General features: G+C 38.3%; 1 protein-coding gene across 1 annotated transcript in view; it reads right to left on the bottom strand.

Moving 5' to 3' along the window:
• Positions 1-321: 321 nt before the first annotated feature.
• Fbxl7 (F-box and leucine-rich repeat protein 7) overlaps positions 322-23,901 on the bottom strand; it is a 60,829-nt gene continuing 37,249 nt past the window's right edge. The window contains exons 2-8 of the mRNA XM_028310494.1: positions 18,071-18,298; positions 13,325-13,516; positions 12,670-12,814; positions 8,653-8,838; positions 4,439-4,584; positions 1,196-1,369; positions 322-534 (exon numbers count right to left, since the gene is read on the bottom strand). Of these exons, the coding sequence (XP_028166295.1) occupies positions 322-534; positions 1,196-1,369; positions 4,439-4,584; positions 8,653-8,838; positions 12,670-12,814; positions 13,325-13,516; positions 18,071-18,286 (1,272 nt within the window). The 5' untranslated portion in view covers positions 18,287-18,298. The remainder of the gene's footprint in view (positions 535-1,195; positions 1,370-4,438; positions 4,585-8,652; positions 8,839-12,669; positions 12,815-13,324; positions 13,517-18,070; positions 18,299-23,901) is intronic.

Below are 23,901 nucleotides of genomic sequence, written 5' to 3'. Positions count from 1 at the left end.
ACCCAAGATTCCTATGCTCAATGACAGACACATCTTACTTCTTGAGGGAGTGGTTCGCCCTGAGGGTTACAGAGGTATCCCAGATATTCTAGTTAGATTAGATTAGATATCCTGGATAGCTGGGTTAGTACTCGGCAGAATAAGAAGTAGAAGTACGCGGCCATCTCTGATCTTCTTGAGACATAACATAATATAGTCTGATGATGTACCAACAACTTCTTGATGGAGCGGTACCCTCTGAGGGTTACAGGCGTATCCTGGATATTTAACTGAGTAAGTCCGTAGTAAGCTAGGTACCTCCTCGGATCTTCTTGAGGAACTTCAACAGAACCCAGGATTCGTATGCTCAATGACGCATCTCTTACAGTACTTCTTGACGGAGCGGTACCCTCTGAGAGTGACCGGGGTATCCTGGATATTTAACTGAGTCAATCCACGGCAGTAGTAAGCTACTGCCTCCAGTCCGTCGTCTCCTACCAGCTCGCACCCGCGGAGGGCCAGCTTCTTGAGGTTGGGACAGCATCGAGCGAGGATCTGGAAGAGAGACTATGTTAAAAAACAAAACTAGGCGACGCATTCAATCCAAATATACAGTATGTTACTTGAAGTTGACTTTAATTTATTTAAAAAAATTGCTTTGAAATCATTATCATCAGTCTTCTACAAAACATAGAGTTATCTAACATCCTACAACCGATTGATATTGTTAAAGGCCCTACGGCATCATTTGCCGTGAAGCAGTCTAGGCTCCATAGGGTTCGCTGAAATCATCATCATTCAGCCACAGGACGTCCACTGCTGAACATAGGCCTCCCCCAATGACTTCCACATCGCACGGTTATAGCGGCCAGTGCATTTGTCAATAGCTCATACTCATTAGTGAAGTATGTACGGTAAGGCTAGATAGACGGAATGCACTCTAACAGAAATTGCAGTTTAGATGTAACGACTGCAGTAAAACTGCAAACCATTTGTAAATTCCGCTGTTTATTGCAGTTCTCTGCTTAAATCCTTTGCTGTCGTTCTCCATTTAATGTACTAACCTGCAGTCCAGCTTGAGACACGTCAGTAGCCTCCAGGTCCAAATATGCCTTAAGTCGAGAACAGCCTCTAGCCACGGCCTCCATACCATCATCGTCAAGCGCCCGGAAGATTCTCACGTTAGCTATCCGTTATTTCCATTCAATATACAAACCTGCAGCCCAGCTTCAGACACGTCAGTGGCCCCCAGGTCCAATGCCCTTAGCCGGGAACAGCCCCTGGCCACGGCCTCCACACCATCATCGCCCAAGGCTCCACAACCCCTCGCGTTGAGGTAGCGCAGCTTGTAGCAGCGACGGGCGAGCGTTCTAATGCCGGAGTCCGATACCTGTGGAGATGATAAACTTTAGTTAACGTTTACCAAAATACGTCCACTGCTGGACTCCCTGGAGCTCTCTCTTCCTCAAGATTAGTCTATTAACCGGTCGTGTAGTGCATCAACCGCATAAATATCAACTACCGGACAAAGGCCTCCCCCAAGGATTTTCCCAGGAGTCAGTGCCCAGAAGCTTCGTGACCCTCGATGATTGAACAATGAACAACATTCACTCACGCTTCTAACAATGTTTTATTCGTAGGTTTATCCAACATACTCTTTTTTACTTTTGTGTATTTGGTAAATATTTCGGTAATAGTAGACTTCACTCTTCCTCAAAACAAACAATTGCATAAGAAAATATTCCGCTTAGTAACTATTACTAATGGATTCGCAAGTTACAATGACGACACACTAAACACTGGCCATGAAAGCATCAAATATCGGCAATTAATCAACGAACGAGAGCAATTTGTCATAACTCTATGGGAAACCGCACATTACGCTGAGAGCATAATATAATGGGATTTGTTCCCCTAATATCGAATCTAATAACTATAGTCGCGGCAATAGTTCTCGGTAATTTGGAAAGCTATTGAAACAAAGAGTTGAAGAATGTCAGTATGTCAAGATTGTAAATCAATTTATTGAAGCCTTACAAAGTTTAATGTTGGTCGGGCTGATTGTTCTGCAAAATCGCCGAAGTCTACTTAATTAAGGCACAGAATAATAATAAGTCACAGACCACACAACCTAGTGGTCTGTGTAGTACTGTACAAGGCATGATTTCAACACGATTCGGTAAAAATTTTAAGAAGAAAAGTAAGATGGGATTTTTCATTTTGTGAGACCGATTGAACAAAAAATCTAAGTTATTAATAGAGATAAAATGTTGCAACTTTCTATACGATATTCTCGTCGAATTCGGGACTTGAAAAATGTGGTTTTTAGAAACATTGCAATGTCATTCCTATATTTCTAGCATCTGTATCTAAGCATAGGTTTCAATAGCATTATTGCTCACATATTTGTGCCTCCACGCTTTCATTCTATAACCATTCCATCCGATATTCGGGCCTCGCTGATGCTTATGCGTATCGGAAAACGATAACATTATATTGAAATGAAATCAATTACTGCTTTTTGCAGGAATCGATATTGTTTGAATTAAACAAATTTTTACGTCGGCGCACTCCAAAAATGGAGCCCCCATTTATGCTAGGTTATACAAAAACTTATAGAATATAGATAAACTAATTATGAACTCAGGCAATCAAAACAACTAAGTGTAGAAATCTGAAATTTTCATTTGGAACGCCTTTGGGGATTCCTCGTAATTTCTCAATGGATATCCGAATAGGTACCTAAACTTTAAATAAACCTATGTACTTTTTCTTTTTTCTCCCAATTTGTATGACCCAGCTAGATATCGAACCCTATGATATCTCTAGTGTCCAACTAAGTATTTATCACGAAGACGTTATAACTATTAGCTACAGGTACACTAAGCAGGTACAAGAATTTCATGATGAAATTCTTCCCAATATTCCCCTCCCAAAATTCTTAAGCGATCCTTTCTGGAAGCTTCGTAAGAAATGTATCCAACCAACAGTCGATACCTCAGACTATTCTAAAATAGTCCCTATTACAAAGACATAAGATGCTACAGAATTTAAGTTGATGTGCACTTGTTTGTATTAGGGATGTTATGGATATCCGTAACCGTAACCGAAACTTTCGGATATACGAAATAAATAAATATCCGTAACTATAACCATAACCGATTCAAAGGTTTCGGATAGTTTCGGATGTAGGCAGAGTCAAGCAAGTCCCTACGCTGGTTCAATGATTGCATTTTGAATGAGTTTTTTCCCATAAGATAAAAGCTTTTTTGTAAGACCAAAAGAAGATGGCACATTGCGAAGAAATCTCTTCTGTACCCATTCTATTCGTAAGGCACGAACTGTTTTGGACAACTATTGGAATTTGCATTCTACACTTAGCACAGATATCCGTAACCGTAACCGAAACCGGTATAATATTATTCCAATATCCGTAACCGTATCCATAACCAAAACTACATATCCATAACATCCCTAGTTTGTATAACACTCCATTTAAAGCCAAAGCACACGATGCGTTGCGCACTGCAAATATTTCTTCGCCATCGCGTGGCGCTGCGCCGCACCGCTCGTGTGCCCGCCACAGATATTTCTATGTAAGACGACGCAGCGACACCGCTCCGGCATCGCACGCCGCCGCAACGCATCGTGTACTTTGGCTCTTAGTTTACCAACCCATTCAGAAAGGAGGTGCACTTAGAGTGCAGCGAAAAACTATCACAATCAGACGCAACTGCAAAATAGAGCTCGGAGCTTAGAAAATATTTTAAAGAAAGTTTAGTTCTGATGTAGTACGGTAGGTTACTTACTATTAAGTAAGGTGGGTTTTTGCAGTGAACGTATTTTGAAAGGTGTTTATATAAAGTCGTCTTTACATATCAAAAGAAAACAATTAACATAAAGTAGAGCGTAGTTAATGTCTGTGAAACTTTCGATGACTCTTTTATAATGCGAACAGTTAGGGACTGGAACTGCTGCGGTCTTTCCGAACACTATAATCCGGGCCTTTTCAAGGCGAAAGTGAAGAGGCACTTACAGGGCAGATATACATATCACATGGTACACCATGATCCTAGACTGCATCTCACTTAACATCAGGTGCGATTGCGGTCAAACACCTGCCTTGTCTTGCATAAAAAAAAAGAAATCACTTTGATAGAAACACTTGAAAATTACATAACTCACTCAATAAAAATCTATAACGCGCCCTGTTTGTTATTCCCCTTATCCACTACCAACAGACATCGAAAATAAAAGTTGGATACCTAATCCGCTAATGGGGGACGACGCTACTAAAATCTTCCAGGAGTTTACCCCTACTGGTGGACACTAAGAAATAATTTGCTTTGTCTCTCAAAAAGTTCCATTACATTTCTATTGGTTTTCTCTTCAAATGTGGTAGGGAAAAACGGGAATAGACGGTTTATTTATGTTGTCAAAACCCTACGTCATCACTCACCTGAGTACACTTCGCCACAGAAAGATATCTGAGCGCGGGCCCTAGTTTGGCCAGCTCGTAGAGTCCGAAGTCCGTGACGCCGGTACAGTCCGACACGCTGAGCTCTTTCAGCGCACAGTACGAGGGTATCCACCGGACTCCCGCATCTGAAAAAAGAAGTATATCTTTACCAATATTATCCAATATAAAAAAAATATATACTCAACATCAAATAAACCGCACCTTCCGTGACTCGAACTTTAACGATTTTCTTCTGACACAATCATGGTGCCCCAACAATATTGGTGTTATTTGAAAGCCCAACAAATATCCTTAAAGAAAAACACATTTAATTTCTTAATAAATGATTAACATATACCATCAATGTGACTTGAAAAAATACCTCACTTTGGGCCCACCTATGGGATTAATTAGACCAATTTTTATGGTTATAAAACCAAACAATGATCTCACGTGTCCTCTTTAACAGATGGAAAGCGATTAATCCCAACTTAACAGTTTTATAGCCATAAAAGTTGGCTCCAGCCTAACTACCTATTTTTTGAAGAAGTGACTCTGGATCCTTCTAAAGACACATTTTTGGGGTAAAAACCTTTCCTTTAATGCAATGAAGGTTAAAACTAGGCTTTTAAATGGTGCCAATATTGGTGGGAAGTGGGGAAGCATACGTTTGAAAATGCTTGTCGCGGGAGTTGCAATTTATTTGATGTCGAGCTTATTAGGAAGGATTTGAAAAAAAAATTGTGTGTTGGATAGCCCATTCATCGAGGGAGAACTAAGTCTATATTTATACATGCATGTAATAATATCTTGCTATGGCCAAGGAGAATATTAAAATTATTTTCACGCATACGAAGTCGCCGGCACAACTAAGCAATTGAATAAATCTCTTTGTCAAATACTGAGATGACTCCTGCAGGACACAAAATGAAAGTTCTGGAAGTTTTTAATATTAAAATAAAGATTTCTGTTAATATTTCTTGCTCATTCCAAACATTANATTCCTTTTTCTCAACGACTAAACAAGTTTGACAAGACCTTGTGATACGACCGAGAATCTTTTTTTAAATAAATAAATGGTATACGATTTTTAAAACCCTGGAGTTTGTAATTAAATAGATTTTAATATGACTGGAACAGTGGAAATATTCCATTCCCGATACTTTTAGTGCAGCCCTCGTAATATTCAAGTAAGCTACTTTTCAGAACTTTTATTTAGTTGTATATTATTATTTTCTCAAGGGTAACCCCACTTTGAAAAGTTTCAAACTTCCAATTGAGATGTACCAGAAGTGAATGAATTCTGGGTAGAATATTAAACGCAAATTGACAAAGTAAAGGAACATGGAAAGTTTAGGGAAGAGTCAGGGAAAATTGAGTTAGTAAAGTTATTGAGGTGGCATAAATCAAATATAGGAAGATGCCCGTGTGCTTAATGAAACGAACACCATCATATGAGAAATAAAATTAATGGTAAAAGTACTGGTAATTTTTAATGTACACTACATATTTTAAGCTATCTAATTATCTAATCAAGCTAAATGTATCTAGTCAATCGGTTGGAGACGACTGAACTACGATTCCTCGAATCCTCGGACTGAGGAATCCTAGTTATCACCATGAAAAAAAAGAACACATGAAACACGAGTTCACAGGCATTGTTTGAGACTAAAGTTGTCAACTCCTAATTATTTCATGTTCAAATCGTCTGCCACACATCCTTTTAAACTAAACTCCAAAGCTAAGTTCCCAAGAACATAATTTGTCCAATGTAGCTCTGCTAATTAGCTTGCGTCAAATCCACTATTCTACGAAAACTATAATGTATTTCGTTATACTATAGCACAAACATTTTAGCAAACTACCAAGTCAAAGAGCGAAGATTCTTGAATACAATTATAGACGCTCCCGAACGCAAATGGAAAGAAAATATTATGAAAATTGCTAACATCTGTTTGACTATTAGGAGCGCAACACAATGAAAATAAAGATAGAAGGCTTATGCTGTAGGTACACAACCGAATTGAGAATATCCTCCTTTGGTTAAAGTCGGATAAAAATGGGACCAAACTGGCGACTGGATTCTTTATGGTTTGCGATATTTCAGAAATGTACACGTTCTCTCAAAAGAACTAATGCTTTAAGCTTTAAGGGATATTTGTTTTCTCCTTACATACTGTAATTGATAACCGATACATCTTACATAAAGTAATTGATAACCGTTATGTTTTCTTTGTATAATAATATACTCGCATCTTTCACTAATCTTCCTTTATGAAACTAGTGTTGGGAAACTAGAACTGAAAAGAGCCAAGATATTTCAAATTAAAAATGTATATGGAGGTACTTAATATGGTACATTTTGATTGCTTACATAATTGGTTGAAAATCCACTACTGCAGTGATAATCGCTCTCCCTTTAAAGGGATAGTTAGGGATAAAAATATTTCCTGCATCTTCATAAAAGGAACTGAACCAACTGTATATGGGCCCTAATAGCAGTTCAACCTTTAACTTATTGCAAATCTAATAGAGACATACCGTGTACTTCTGATTATAGAAAATAGGTATAATTTACTATAATGGTAATATTGATATTTAATGGTCAAACCACAGGTGCGGTAGAAATGTTGCGGACTTAATGCAAATTTAATAACCGTAGATTTATGCAGACCCTATGAAGTAAGCCTGAGTGTCCACTGGGAGATAAATTCCGTGGAGGTTAAGTTTGAGATACGCGTGATTTCTTTGATTTATTTAAATATGCGCGAGTGTTTCTTAACTACTACTACATTATTATAATCGGTACTGCTTGTGACTGTGACTTGAGCCACTGCTTATAGTATATAGTTAATAAGTGGATTAGCATATTTTATACAGATATAAAATAACATGATCATTCATTTGCAGTTATTACTTACTAAAACTATGTGTGGCTTATTTAATCTGACTATTCGAATTTGAACATGTTATAATGTGAATGTGAATTATTGCACCGCCTTAGTCTCTCTACTTGACCTGTGGTTGACTGGCAGATAATGCCACCTGAAGTCCGCCACTGTACAGTTGTATGTGCAAGTGTAAATAAATAAATAAATGTGCTAGATACAATCTTGGAATCACTGTTTCTTCTGTACTGGCCCATTTATTGTCCCGAAGCGTGGTAGGGTTAAAATAATACTATGACATGTAAAAGCTTTTAAAAGCCTATTTACAGAAAAAAATACTTTGTGACTTCACAAGAAACAAAAAGTCGAGGCCTGCACAATTTAGGCGGTTTTATTGGTACGATTATCAATAATTTTGTCATTATATTAATTAAGACATGCCATTGAATTAAAATCATTGATAGTTGTTCCGAAATCAATGTCGTTACAAAATGACAAATGTAATTATTGTCACAGTGCAAGTAATTAGTAAGCTATCAACATAATGTGAGGCCCATCATTACTCAAGTGAATGTGTCTGAATGCTATTGTGTAGCTCGAGCTTAATCTTGATATGTGGATAGTAGGCTTTATGATGATTTATTTGCAATACAGACGGCACAAGCTGCTAACACTTTTGAGTCTTGTGTAGTTGGAATAGGGTGCTGTTTTGCAATAAATGTATAGTGTGATGTGTACAAGGAATTCGCTGAATCATGCTTTGAACTGCCTTACAGCATTTCAGATAAACATATAGATTTATGTTGCAATATCGTACCTATTAGAACTGCATAAAGTGCAATAGAACTTAGCTTGATGTACATATGATAGGGTTGCCAGAACAAGAGAGATGCAGATTTTTAAGAATCAAAAACGTTTTTGAAATAAATGAAAAATATATTCCCTTTTTCTCTTCTAAACAGTTGTCTTGAAGAGGTCGTTTATTTATTATCTAAAAGATTGCCTAAATTATGTGGTCTTTTTGTATATTACTTTTCTTTTTCATCTTCTTTGTGGTACCTACAATAAAATGTGTTTTGTTATTTCAAAATTGGTCCCTTAGCATAATGTCTCTGACGTCCGTTTTCACCATCAATCCTTAATTTTTTAGTGACCCCTTTGAAATCAAATTCCTATTATCTATTACCAGAGTCACTAAAAATTAGGGATTCATGGTGAAAACGGGTATTAGTGGCCTTTTACGGAACCCCGAGAACAATATAGGTGGTCCTATACTCTACTGGAACCTCTCTGGATAATATTCAAACTAAAATGCACTCTACGCACCTGTGACTAGGGTACACCTTCGTAAATACAGGTACTGCAATGAAGGGCAAGTGTGTAGTAACGCGCATAGCCCGGCGTCGGTCACAGAGCCGCAGTCCGTCAGGTCTATGTACTCGGTCGGCGGCCGTCGGGTCGCTAGGCGGCTTTCTAACCAACCCCACTCGGGCCAGTCCACGTTTGGACAACCTGGAATATGACAATGAACATGTAGATTTCTTTATGATATTACGGTAGGGCATCAAGTGGCAGTGGTATCAAGTGGCAGTGGGCGGGGCACATAGCTCGTAGAGCTGATAGCCGTTGGGGCAAAAAAGTTCTCGAGTGGCGACCACGGGCAGGAAGACGTAGCGTGAGCAGGCCCCCCACTAGGAAGACCGACGATCTGGTGAACCTGGAAGAACCTAGATGCGGGCAGCGCAGGACCGGTTGTTATAGAAATCCTTGTGAGAGGGAGGCCTTTGTGCAACAGTGGACGTCATTTGGCTGAAACGAACGAACGTTTATGGTGGGGCAAGTCTACTTGGGGAAGGCCTATGTTCAGCAGTGCACGTCCTGTAGCTGAAATGATGAATTAACTACGGTCATCTAATAGTAAGTGATCCGCTCATTAACACCAGCTCCCTTAAACAAAATAACAAAAGCCCAATAGCTTCCTCGTTGTGGATAAAAAAAAATCGCTTCATAAAGCGAAATAACTAGGTACAAAAAGCCATATCGGAATTAAAACTCTATTATTGCATGCACCAACCAACTTATAATAAGGCAGCACTAAGATTAAGCTAAAATACGTTGTTAAGTTTTTTTATACTTAGTGTAAGTATGTCTTGTTAGTTGTCCCATTAAATACTTAAATCAATAAAATCTATCACGTATGTCACTTCGTCTAGAGAAACTGGTTTCATTAGAATCTACCTACTTGCCAAATATTTAAGGATATAACATTTTTGCATCAGTCAATACTCAATACTCAATATTTTGTTGCATCCATTATGTAGGTACTTACGTCACATGTGAAAATTGCTTCTTGTAAGGCAAACTTTACTTATAAATATGAACGACTTAGCTCGAAGTAAAATACTCAAACTTTTCCTTGATATTGATACCTCAAAATTAATTTCTGCGTCCGCAATCCGTATACAAAATTATGCCAGCTCATCTAAAAGTCAATATAGGAAAGGTTATAAAAAAGAGACCTGCTTTTACAGTGTGTTCTCATGAATATGAATTTTTTACCATACTCCGTTACAATAAATTCTTGTTTTCCTTATTTATACAGATAGGAGTAGGTACTAAAGGAGTACTAAATATCAACTTGACCAAAATGTAAATTTTCACATTGCGAGCATTATTTATTATTCGATATTAATTTCAAACTGTTTCAGTGGTTCCCAACATCTTTGTAATGGTGTACCTACTACAAAATAATATTAGTACTAAGCCAAGAACTAGAAACAATAAAATTCTAAGCTGATTGTTTTATGCAACTCTTCGACTAAAACTACTTATTTTGCCAGTAGTGTGACAAAATAAATAGTTCTAGTCGTTAGTGAGATATTTTGTTCTTTCTTACGAGTTAAACATCCTTAATATATTGTCGGATGATAGTCGCTGGGTCGTGAAAATAGTAACCTGTCGCTTCCCCTAAGGCGAAAGGTAGTAAACGTATTTAATTTAAAATGCAAAAAAAATTGGTCCGTGAACCCCAGTGTGAGAACCTCTGTATAATGCGTCATAGTCCTACGAGTGCACTATACTATAGTGTATTTCATTGAGTTTTATTACACTATTAAGGCGTTTACGCATAAAATTTTTACGACCACTTATAGCTGCATAATATTGCATTTTTCACACTTTGACAGTATGGGTGGACAGTACCATGTCCCCAATATCACTTGAGAAATCATTGGTTGTAAAAATATGGTTTTGTTTTTGTTTCGGAATAAAATTGACACCAAAATGGTTTACAATATTGTGTAACGGAAATGTTTCACACTATTAGTCTATTAATGATTTTGTATTTTAGTAGTATCCAAAATTAAGACTTTATAATAACATTATTATAATTATTATTATTAAATAGACTTTATAATAATGTTATTATAAAGTCTTAATTTTGGATACTACTAAAATACAAAAAGATTTTTAAATGACTTACATATAAGTCATATTAAAATCTTGGTATACCAATCAGTTATTTCACTAAGTTGAGCGATTGAGTGTTATTTTGTATTCCTTCAGCTATCGTATACGATATTTGCTATAGCAACTTTGCTATAGCAAATATCGTATACGATATAGTTATAGACATCTGATTGCCATTTCGTGTACTTACACGAAATGGCAATCAGATGTCTATAACTATCAAAAAATGAAGAAAATTTTCCACGAGTTAATTTTAAATAATCTTATCAAAACAACAATAGTCGCGACTTGAATAAAACTAAGAACTTTTGGTAGCTACTAAATAAATAACATCTTAAAAGAGAACAAGTATCCTAAGTTTTCAAATTAAGGTGAGGTAAGGTTTGTTGACAAAAACTTATCGAATTAATCAATGGTATACTTTAAACTTTCGCGAATTCACTTAGAAGAGTATTAAAACTTCAGAAACAAACACGCTGAAAACATTGAGCTAATAAATTAAAAATGTTGACCTCGTCAGGACTCCGGAGCTTGAATTCGTTCAGACTCTAAATAATACACGAACTTTTTCAGCAAAAATATGGTAACGTGACCTTACATCGCATGAAAATTAAGGTAAAATCACCAGTCATGGACAAGCGATTTTTTGAGGTTGAAACACTTTTCTGTAAAAATACCGACTCACAATACAGTCTCATAAAAACAGCACTTGTGTAGCTAATAGATGGGTCATAATAACAATGGTTCATCTTTTAAAATAAGGCTAAGTTGCACCTGACTTTGATCGTAACTATAACGATGACCGGTGTTTAAGTAAGATGGTGTAACCCAGCCTAAGTGTTTTATGAAAAACTACTTTGCAGCATTATAAAAACAAAAGGCTTCCTCATGGAAGTCTTAAGAAATTAAGATAATTTGGCTAGCCTTATAAGATCTTCATCGCCAGCTCATAGCAGTCAGTAGCTGAAGGGCTAAAAATTGTGATACTTGTTTGATTTTAATATTATTATATAGAAAACACATCTAATATACCTTTTAATTACAATTAATTATCATTGCTGATTATATTCCTTCCCATCGACACCGGATACCCAAGATTCATGCTTCAGCTTTCTAGAGCGCGGTTTGCAGCTCATATAAAGCTTAATGTGAACAAACTGACCTGACAAGCTTGATTGCACACTACACACGATGATTACTGACCCCATGACTTTCATGGATCACATGTGATCCAGTATAACCTGACAAGATACAAGAGGTTTGCAAATTCCATCACTCGACCTTGGCCAAGGACTTTTCAAAGTCAAACCAACTATGTACTTTTTTGATACCAATCCATCAGGTGTACTCAGAAATCTGATACGAATGTCAATAAAAACTTTGTACACAAAAAGCGTTGTCTTTAAACACTAGTTCATTATTATTTCAAGTAACTAGAGACCTTAAGCATTTAAATATTCAAGAACTTTAATATTTTTAGGGGTTAAAGAAGTTACATGGTCAGTTGGTAGCTCAAAAAATACCCGAACACTGGTTCGGGCTGCCTCTGGCTATTTTGCAACTTCTGTGTCAAGGTACACATAACTAGCATAGCATGATTTCAGCCAATAAATAGTCTAAAGCCTGGTCCGTGAGCACGTAGAATCCCGTCCAATGACCCCAAGCTACCCATCCTTATCCTTAGGCTTTAGCTAAAAGCCTCTCTCAAGATCCTTAAGGAAGAAATCATTTCAAGCTTTGTGGTTATCCTTGACTTATCTAGCTCTCATCCAGTCACTGACAGCTATTCTCTGAGTCTGTTTGCCGAGACATTACATGTTCGAGTCCGGACTACTACATGACTCAACACACTTGCGTATAAAATATGATACATACCAGTAAGGTCCAGATGCCTAAGGTCTACCAAGTCGGTGACCAGGGGCGCCAGACTCCTGGCGTCCATGCTGCCCGACCCGGTCACTGCTAGATGCGTCAGGTTCCTGAAGGTAGACGCTAGGAACTGAGCACCTGCTATTGACACCTGCAACAATTTATTGGAAAATATTAATATTTCAAGACATAAATGGGACGTCGTAAAGTCAATGATGACAAGCTTCACTTGGCAAATCTCCACTCTATCTCAAGAGAGTTAGGTTTTCCATTCGGTCATTCATCCGTTAAGTCTTTACATAAATATTGTGGAAAAGGAACGAATGCGTTCTCAATCCCGGAAAACCATTGCAGTATCAAAATGACTGATTAGAATTAAGCTAGCGCCCTTTAACATACTTTGCCGTGTACTTTGTATTACATTATATACATTTAGTTGCTAAGCCTAAATGGGAGGAGGGGGGTATATTATGCATTTTAATTTTGAGTTTGCTTTAAGTTTTAGCTGCATTGTTTACAGTCTAGTGTAGATAAGATGCCAGTGTTCAGCTAGATTTGTCATGGTCTGTCCTTACTAAACATTGTGTACATTCTACTGGAATAAGATGCCTCAGTGTACAGATCAGATGTGCTATGGTTTGTACTAGTTAATGAAACTCACCGGGCAAGCCTTCGTCCGCCACTCCCTCACAGCGCTAACGCACGGGCCGGCTCTTGCGCCGGCGCATCTTGCCGCGATCTCCAAAGGGCCGGCGGTCCTGACCCGCCGCCATACTTCTGGCCGTGTGCTGAGCCGCGCTACCAGCCTGGCCCAACGTCGGCACACGCGGGACATCCGACAGAGGTCTGATACCTGGAAAGAAATACAGATCAGTAAAGTTGTAATTGTAAACATCAGTTGGAAGTAAGATAGCCAGTTCTTCTGTGGTTTAGGATTCCGGATGAAGCTTGCTTCCACCTTCGGCCTGATCATCACTATTTATCAAGTGAGATGCAGGTGAAGGGCTTCCTCGTGGTGGATAAAAAGTTAGGTAGTTGACATTACCATGACGCTGATGACGCCTCAGTGAGCCAATGGTAAGAGAGTGAGTCTGGTAGTACTTATTATTATTCTGTGGTCTAGTTCTGGTATAACTTCTTCGGAAGCTACAGTACGGTTTTATTGTGATACTTATAGACATACAAGTAAAACTACGACGGTAAGATACACCACACGATGGAAATATATCCCCAACATTTTTAATACGTCAAAACGTAATTTCCTCTTAGAGTAGGCGCACACCGTTCATTTTTCGTCGGTCGATAGTTTAGTCGTGCAATTGATCAGTATGGGCATGTATGGGAGTGCGCACACTACGCCGATTCGATTTGGCCGATTCTTCATACAATTTAAAATCAGGCACAACTATCGGCCAACTAAAAATCAATGGTGTGCGCCTACTCTTATGCTTGGTAAAGCAATATGGTCTATGATAACATCAGTTGAAATTCAACTAATCACAGGCTTGAGATCTAATCAAGATACGATTGTCCCCACAAAAAATTAAGCCATATAAAACTACATTGTGTTTCAATACTGATATTAAGCGGAATTTATGAAAAGCCTAGTTTTAGCACAAAGTTAAAGGTTTCAGGGAAAAGTGTTGAACCCTCGCAGTCATTAGCGCTGTCACTCAAAAAAAGCTAATATTGACTGCCTCCGAGACTGACACGTGGAAAGAAAAGAGCCTTTAACCTTTTAATGGCACAAAATTAGATTTAATATTCAATTTGTTTGTCCCAAAAAAGTCACTGGAAAATATTGCGCTCGCAAAGTGAAAATGTACATTGAATTTCCACTGCAAATGTAGTCCACTATGTTGTATGTCCACTAATAGCTTTAATCCATTAATCCCACTCGTACCTATTCCTGTTAAAATTTACTGAAAAATATTGCAGCAAAACCTACAAATCGCTGAATAAAGGACAGATTGAATCGACAGTTGGCAAACCTATTGGTTGTATCAATTTGGATTCGAACCCACTACCCATTCCGATTAACTGGTCGAACGATTGGTCACGAAATCGACCAGAATTAAAGCTGCAGGAGGATCGCTTGCTTTTGTTTTATCTTTTTATCACTTGCTGACACAACAAAAGTTTAATTTACCATACTTCATGAAATCATACGAAACGGTGGTTATTATAATAAATCAATACGATTGGCTGATCCTCAAAGCTTCAAAAAACTAATACACATAAATAATAATGTATCGTTTCTCATGAAAACCAAAAGCTCTACTACATTTCCATAATTACTCGCACATGGCCGTTTTGTTTGTGTTGACTCCATTTAATAAGCTATGACTTACGGTATGCAATACATACCCTTAAGAGCCAAATCACACGAAGTTTTGCGGCACCGCACCGCAAAAATTTGGCCGTATCGCGCGACGTGAAGCCGCTCCACTATTTCTACGTAACTGCAAGCTGCAGTGGGGATTTCATAGAGATTTTCTGTTTGCGGTTGCAGTCTGCGGTCTGCAGTCCATCTTGCACTAGTACTTTAAGACGACGCAGCGACACCACTCCGGCATCGCACCACCGCAACGCAATGAATCGTGTGCTTTGGCTCTAACGCAATCGACAATCGTATAAAACAGGGCGATCCCTCAGAGCTATGTGTAATGAGATAATTAAATAGATATGGGACTGCACCACGGAATGCTGGTAATTTAGATCAACTCTTGTTAGCAAGGGTATTGCTAATGGGCAAATAAAGGGTAATAACTCTAGATTTGTCCAATAAAGTTAACAGTTCTTAATTTCCAGGCATAATTTAAATAAAGTCATTATCAGTAGTATCTAAGGACATTATCTGATTATAAAATCCTCATTATGTTGTTTACTTCAGACAGCAAAATATTTAGCTGGAAGTGTAACGAGCTGTATAAAATATCTCATTCTCCTCTATTCCTCTATTAGATCACAATTCTAAATTCAGATAAAAAACTGCTATCGAGATCAGTTTTGATCTCAACATTCAGCGCCTCTCGGTGGGAACGGTGGGTAATGTCTTCTGGGTAATAATTTAGCTTCCGTCATAATCACCGCAATTAGTATAAATCTAATAAAGTTTAATAACATTGTGTTGTAACTGTTAGAGTTGTGAACTGTATTTGTTTTAGATAGTACTTGTAATTTAATTTATCATGCTGTGTATACTAATTTTGGCTTACGGTCCAGTTTGTAAGCCTAGACTGTAAAATGTTTGTTGTAAAATCGTCTTACTCGCCTCAAGATAAGACAAAATCTTCAGCCACAGAGCATCGCTGAGGGTGTTATCCCTTCATCTCCTAGGCGGCCCGCAGTCAGCTAGCATATGGTAGCCTTGGTCCAGGCTCAGCTCGCTTAAGCCCAGTAGCGGCGTAAGGGGGGGGCGGTGGGGGCGGTCCGCCCCGGGTGCCAAGCATCAGGGGGTGACACAAGTCGCGCAGATTAGTACTCACTGGCACATCTGCATGGCAAATCTGCGGTCTATGTCATGATCNCGTTAGGTAACCCCAAAAACCAGGGGGTGCCTTAGGACTTATTACGGGGGGAGGGGGGTGATCGCCCCGGGTGCCAACCCATGCTACGCCGCCACTGCTTAAGCCAGCGGCAAGGGAGACAGCAGTCTTCGAGGGGGAAGCCTTGATAAGCGACGAAAATTCCTACTAACCTCAAGGTACGACAAAATCTTCAGCCACAGAGCATCGCTGAGGGTGTTATCCCTTCGTCTCCTAGGCGGCCCGCAGTCAGCCAGGGTATGGTAGCCTTGGTCCAGGCTCAGCTCACTCAGATCAGCGGCGAGGGAGATGGCACGCTCCAGGAGAGAGGGAGAAGCCTTAATAAATGACAAACGTCGTACAAATCTCAAGATAAGACAAAATCTTCAGCCATAAAGCATCGCTGAGGGTGTTAACCCTTCGTCTTCGAGGTGGCCCGCAGTCAGCCAGGGTATGGTAGCCTTGGTCCAGGCTCAACTCGCTTAAGTCAGCGGCGAGAGAGATGGCAAGCTCCGGGGGAGAGAGAGGCCTTGATAAGTATAAGACGTCGTACAAACCTCAAGATATGACAAAATCTTCAGCCACAGGGCATCACTAAGAGTATTATCCCTTCGTCTCCTAGGCGGCCCGCAGTCAGCCAGGGTATGGTAGCCTTGGTCCAGGTTCAGCTCGCTTAGGTTTACAGAGAGAGAAATGGCAAGCTCCGGGGGAGAGAGAGAGGCCTTGATAAGTATCAGACGTCGTACAAACCTCAAGATAAGACAGAATCTTCAGCCACAGAGCATCGCTGAGGGTGTTATCCCTTCGTCTCCTAGGCGGCCCGCAGTCAGCTAGCGTATGGTAGCCTTGGTCCAAGCTCAGCTCACTCAGATCAGCTGCGAGGGAGACAGCAGTCTTCGAGGGGGAAGCCTTGATAAGCGAAAATAAGTCATACTAAAACTAACCTCAAGATAAGACAGAATCTTCAGCCACAGAGCATCGCTGAGGGTGTTATCCCTTCGTCTCCTAGGCGGCCCGCAGTCAGCCAAGGTATGGTAGCCTTGGTCCAGGCTCAACTCGCTTAAGTCAGCGGCGAGGGAGATGGCAGGCTCCGGGGGAGAGGGAGGCCTAAATAAGCGACAAAAATTCCTACTAACCTCAAGGTACGACAAAATCTTCAGCCATAAAGCATCGCTGAGGGTGTTATCCCTTCGTCTCCTAGGCGGCCCGCAGTGAGCCAGGGTATGGTAGCCTTGGTCCAAGCTCAGCTCACTCAGATCAGCTGCGAGGGAGACAGCAGTCTTCGAGGGGGAAGCCTTGATAAGCGAAAATAAGTCATACCAACCTCAAGATAAGACAAAATCTTCAGCCACAGAGCATCGCTGAGGGTGTTATCCCTTCGTCTCTTAGGCGACCCGCAGTCAGCCAGGGTATGGTAACCTTGGTCCAGGTTCAGCTCGCTTAGGTTTACAGAGAGAAATGGCAAGCTCCGGGGGAGAGAGAGGCCTTGATAAGTATCGTACAAACCTCAAGATAAGACAGAATCTTCAGCCACAGAGCATCGCTGAGGGTGTTATCCCTTCGTCTCTTAGGCGACCCGCAGTCAGCCAGGGTATGGTAACCTTGGTCCAGGTTCAGCTCGCTTAGGTTTACAGAGAGAAATGGCAAGCTACGGGGGAGAGAGAGGCCTTGATAAGTATCGTACAAACCTCAAGATAAGACAGAATCTTCAGCCACAGAGCATCGCTGAGGGTGTTATCCCTTCGTCTTCTAGGCGGCTCGCAGTCAGCTAGCGTATGGTAGCCTTGGTCCAGGCTCTCAGCTCGCTTAGGTTTACAGAGAGAGATTGCAGGCTCTAGGGGAGAGAGAGGCCTTGATAAGCGACAAAAAGTCGTACAAACCTCAAGATAAGACAAAATCTTCAGCCACAGAGCATCGCTGAGGGTGTTATCCCTTCGTCTTCTAGGCGGCCCGCAGTCAGCTAGCGTGTGGTAGCCTTGGTCCAGGCTTAGCTCACTCAGATCAGCGGCGAGGGAGATGGCAGGCTCCGGGGGAGGGGGGGGCCTGCGACGCGCCCCCCCACACACCCCGGGGCCCGAACAGCTGCCACTGGACATGGTGCCGTGGCCCTGTGGACAAGGAGAAATTGTTGTTTCAAAATATATTTAAAAAGTTGGGGAAAACAAAAGGTTTTGCCTCTTTTAAATAGGAGAGTGTCTTTGGAGGCTAAAGTGACCCGATGATGCTGATAATTATCAGCTTATTAGTATTAATAAGGCAAAAAGTAAAGGCAAAAAATAAGGCAAAAAGATATAAGTGACAGAGATAGACACATAAAAACCTTATTTACACGGCATTCAGTTTGCCTTTTGTATCGATTTTTTTTTGTGGGCAATAAAGTTTTTAAATAAATAAGTAGGTACTCGTAGGTACAACAAATTAAGTTAAAATCTAAATAATATAATGTTTGGTTTGGTTTGAGGCTCAAAGATGATTTTTAATTAAGTATTTATTCATTGCTAGCTATGTCTACATTCGACAGGCAAAAATATACAGTGTGAGTCACGTTAAAGTGTACATATGAAAATATATGAAACTAGACCTATTTTTATCGACAAAAAAGAGGTCAAAATTTTTTTGAGTTTTTTTTTTAATTTTTTATAAAATTTTTTTTCTTCCAATTACTTCTTGTAAAGAAAACGTAATAACTTTTAAACTAAGCGGTATATCTTGATAAAATAAAAAAAGCAATAATGCTAAATAGAAGGCGATACTAAAAAAATACATAAAATACTCAAAAAATGCCAACAAATAATAAAAAGTGATACTTTTTGAAAAAAATCTGCTTTTAAATTCGTGTTTGTTTGGGTATTTGATAAATTTCTCCAAAAAATGCCCCTATAATAGGTGGTTTTTATTACTTTGTATTATTCTCTATCGTATTACCTTCGTAAAACCAAAAATCGCATGTCTCTATCCCTATCACAACATTTGCTATGATCGTTTGAACAAAGGCCTGCCACAACATTATTCTCCGCTACAGGTAGAGACAATTTAAATTTTAACTAAAATGCTTATTTTACTTCGAAATCTTTTGTTTTTATTTGAAATCTAACTTGTCTTTATCAAAATTACAAATGTAGAGCCATTTTCAGTTTCGTTGTTAACGAAGCGTTGAATGGCGCGCCCGGAGAGGCTTAGTTCAAACGATCATTGCAAACGTTGTGATAGGTATAGAGACATGCGATTTTTGGTTTTACGAAGGTAATACGATAGAGAATAATACAAAGTAATAAAAACCACCGGTTATAGGGGCATTTTTTGGAGAAATTTATCAAATAACCAAAAAAACACGAATTTAAAAGCAGTTTTTTTTTTTCAAAAAGTATCATTTTTTATTATCTGTTGGCCATTTTTGTGTATTTTATGTATTTTTTTAGTATCGCCTGTTATTTAGCATTATTATTGTTTTTATTTTATCAGGATATACCGCTTAGTTTAAAAGTAATTACGTTTTCTTTAGAATAACTAATTGGGAGAAAAAAAAATCTATAAAAAATTAAAAAAAAATCTCAAAAAAAATTTGACCTCTTTTTTGTCGATAAAAATAGGTCTAGTTTCATCTATTTTCATATGTACACTTTAACGTGACTCACACTGTATAGTAATTTCTATTCAAAACTGTATTTACACGCAAACATTTTAAAATATTGTTAATTTGAAATATGACATTAATTCTGACTAACCAAAAACCAGTTTTCAGTAAATACTCGTACATTATTATTCAGTCCATTTCGTAGATTAAAAAATCTTGTTTAATGTTACTGTTCGTGTTAAATTGTTATTGCAGTATTTATTTAATGCGAGATCCCATGTTATAACACTTATTTGAATCTCAGATTATTTTACCGATTCCTATTATTAATAATTTATGTAAGGAGATAAAAATTCACTGCCTCATTTCTAAAGAGAGTCAAGCAGTTAGATATATCTACATATTTTCTATATTATAGAAATAGTAAATAAATTCCAGACACAGAGTAGTGGTTTCGATTCATCGACCTACTGATTTAACTTTGCGAACGAATCCGCGATATCTACATATACATTTTCAGGTAGGAGTTCCAATGCATATTAAATGTAATCATTAAGACTTGTAATGTAGGATTTGATTTATTTTCAACCTGGATTGCAATTAGAATTAACATTAACGAAAGGTCGCGTGGTGCGTCCAAATGTAAGTGGGTTAACATATGGTCCCACATTAATTCAAATTAAAGATTTACATAAGGATGTTACTTAGATAACTTCCTCCTAGCGACCGGGCACAGTTATGCAGTTTCTCTATTTAAATTTAAAATATGCAAGTAATATTGTCCCCAGGCCTTCGCCCGCTTTGTTTTTAGTCGATTATAGAAAGATTTATTATCAAAAACATTAAATTGAATTTTGTATCATATTAAGAATACGTTGGGATTCATATAAAAATGTCATTTCATCCAATAAGCATTATTTTTTGCAAAAAACCTAAGTCATAAGACTTGAAACATCTTAGAGATGTCTCTGGCAGTCAAAAACTTCCTCGGCAACCTAATTTACGTGCACATTTTGTTAATGTTTTTGTAGTTACATTTTACAGAATATTGTAGTTATAATTATTTATTACCTAACTAACGCTCACCCGTCTAATTTTTATTCTGAACTGATTATCTAGTTACAAGTCTTTTCTGGTAGAAGATTGCGGGTGAAAATAGTCAGAGCATCCACAGTCCACACCTATGGCTTTGGCCTCATGAACCCGGTTCTCTCAATTGCCGGAGGACACTTTACTAAGATAAAAAGGTTGAGTATCCTCCATAACTCTTTACAGACTTTTCCTCGAGATAAAAATGGTCATTTATTACACCGATAAAAAAAGTTAAAAGTACCTATGTAAGAGGCATTTTGTAAGTAACAAAAGACGACTTCCTCCAAACTAGTAGCTACAGCTTATAATAAAAGAAGATCCCTCAACCTTCAAAAAAATACGCTTATAATGGAACACTCATGCAAATAAATTAATTTATCAACAGTATTTTGCCTCATCCATATTAAAAACTAGGTCTTTTATTTTTCAAAATCAAACTCTTCAATTATCCAGGACGAGCTGGACTTCGCATGAATATAAATTTTTAAAATTGCTCTATTAATGCCATGTTATTGATAAGTGCGGCAGGTGAGGCCCGCATTCCTCGCCGATCCAGCTTTTGGTCTTACTCGTCCTAGGTTAGTTACGGAACGCGACAATGAGCGACAGACGCGACAATAAGCGACGCTACGTAATGCGATCAATACTTCACGTGACGTATGACAGATGTCATGACACGCGACTAAGGCTAAGTTACACCATTTTATTTTTACTTTGACAAAAGTCAAAAATCTGTCAAAGTCCATACAAAAAGCACCGGTTATCGTTATAGTGTCAAAATGTCACTCTTAAGTGCACGTTTACACTATATTATTATGTCTCGATCCATTTCCCGCATAGTTTAACTGCGCCATAACACAACGACTACTTGATATTTCGTAACGGGTCGCGTCGCATAGCATCGCGTCGCTTTGTATCGTTTGTCGTTTACCTAGGACAACGGGTTAGCTCTAGTCTAGCCTAGTCAGCATCTTTAGATTATTAATAGCAATTTTAAGTTTTCGTGTTCTATTTTCAGTAGTTCTTTTCATAGTCTATTTTCGCTATCTTGTTTTAACAAGCCTTATTGATTCAATTAATATTCCAAAAAAGAGGTTTTCATTAAAAATATTTTATTAATATTATAGAATAGATAACACTTGTAGGAGTTTTTCAATTAACAGGGTGTATTAAAATCGCGTTCATTTACTTTTTATACGCAACTAGGAGATATCACGAAACGATCAAATTGATAAAAAAAATTAATTACATAGGTACACTGTCTACATGCACTGGGGTAATTAATTATAAGCATGATGGTATTCGTAATGATGATTAATGTACATTAAGAACCATAGTTTGCGTAATCCGTGTGGCCATTTTGTTCCATACAAATATAGATTTGGCGTATTCATTTTTTCCATATAAAAGTATTTCGGTTCTCTGTCTTTATACTTAGTTTATACCACATAGTTCACTATGTTATTTTATGTAATAGCACCGACGCGTAACAAATCAGTATTGTTGATTTTATTTTCAAACACAAATCTTACTACGTAAAGAAATGTTTTCTTTTAAACTTATTCTCAGAATTATTACTTAGGTATTGTAATCTGATAAATAATCGTGTCATCAAAACGAGTAGGTTCCGATGATTCCGTCTCACGATATTCCCCATTCATTATTTTAGCAAGTTGCGCATGGAATTCAGAAATTTTCATAAAATGTTTCATGTGGGTGATCTGAAGATCTCATAAAGGTAGCAAGAAGACGCTGGATGCAGGCCGCTGCCAACCGGTCATAATGGAAGTCATTGAAAGAGGCCTATGTTCAGCAGTGGACGTCCTATGGCTGAAACGGTGATGATGATGATGACGATACGGGTAATATCACATCGGTCATTGTATCAATGTAATTCCACCTTTACACAACCATGATAGCATATCGTAGGCATATAATTAAGCGTGTTGACCTTATTGTGCAATTAAACGGGCTTATCTTCACAATGGTTGCATAAATCAAACCAGTTTGTCATTCGTGCTTCAGTCATGTTGAGAACACGCCACCAGGACTGGGTACGGCTGCGGTCGGATACGAGCGGTTTGGCACAAGCGGTTTCAATTACAAGCGATGGCACACAAAATAACTATTTACAAGATTTTATTTGACTTCCCCTGTTAGTTAGTAGGTGTGGGACAAATATTGAAACTTATTTTTTTAGTTTAGGTTATAATAGAGTCTAGAACTGGTCGCAAAATGCAAGCAGTGTCATTGTGATGATGAGGAGACCATTTATTATGTCAGGATGTTTGAAATTAATCCTTGTGATCAAATTGACAATCAGAAACCACAAATTAAATAAATCTGTAACTCTATCATCGAACTTAGCTACAATATCAGGAAATGAAACAGTTTTCACAACCATACTTACTTAAAATTATTAAACCATTAACATAAAACTTTCCCCTTCTTTTTCACTTAATTTTTCTTTAAAATCACGTAAAATATTGTCCTTATGTTCGAGCTAAACCCAGTGGCAAGTTATATAGTTGTCGTACGTGCTATTTTGCTACAAAATGTCTGCAATCTCCAACAATCCTAGACTAAATCGCTCCTCTTACATTCAGCCACAGCCTTGCCGCGGGCAACTGATGAAATCATATAGGTTCCTTATAAAGTAGGGGAGACCTAGGAGAGTTGTGACAGAGGTGAGTTGTGACAAGGGCGATTTCTCCTTATTTAATATAGTTAGGAAGCTGGTAAAAACGCTTGTTTGTCGCTTTTAAGACGCTCTTCTTGACTAAGTACCTGCGGGCGGCGCAGGAGACACGGTTACGTAAATATGACGTCTGTGTACAAAAAAATGCGAAAAGTAAGTTTTTCTTCAAAATTTTATTTAGATTTATATCATGTTTTAGTATATGTGCACTGTTGTGTTATTTTTTCTCAAGTTGCATGGTTATTAAGGTCTCAAAATGTAGCACTGAACTTTTGTGTGCGCATCGTGTTTAGAAAATAAAAAATATTATTCGAACCAAGTCATCATTTTAAACACCTAGGAGAGTT

Source organism: Ostrinia furnacalis, unplaced genomic scaffold (assembly GCF_004193835.3).
Source record: "Ostrinia furnacalis isolate ACB-3 unplaced genomic scaffold, ASM419383v2 OfSCF3022, whole genome shotgun sequence".
Lineage (NCBI taxonomy): Eukaryota > Metazoa > Arthropoda > Insecta > Lepidoptera > Crambidae > Ostrinia > Ostrinia furnacalis.
The sequence above is the reverse complement of the archived record's forward strand: the minus strand, read 5'-3'. Positions and strand labels throughout refer to the sequence as shown.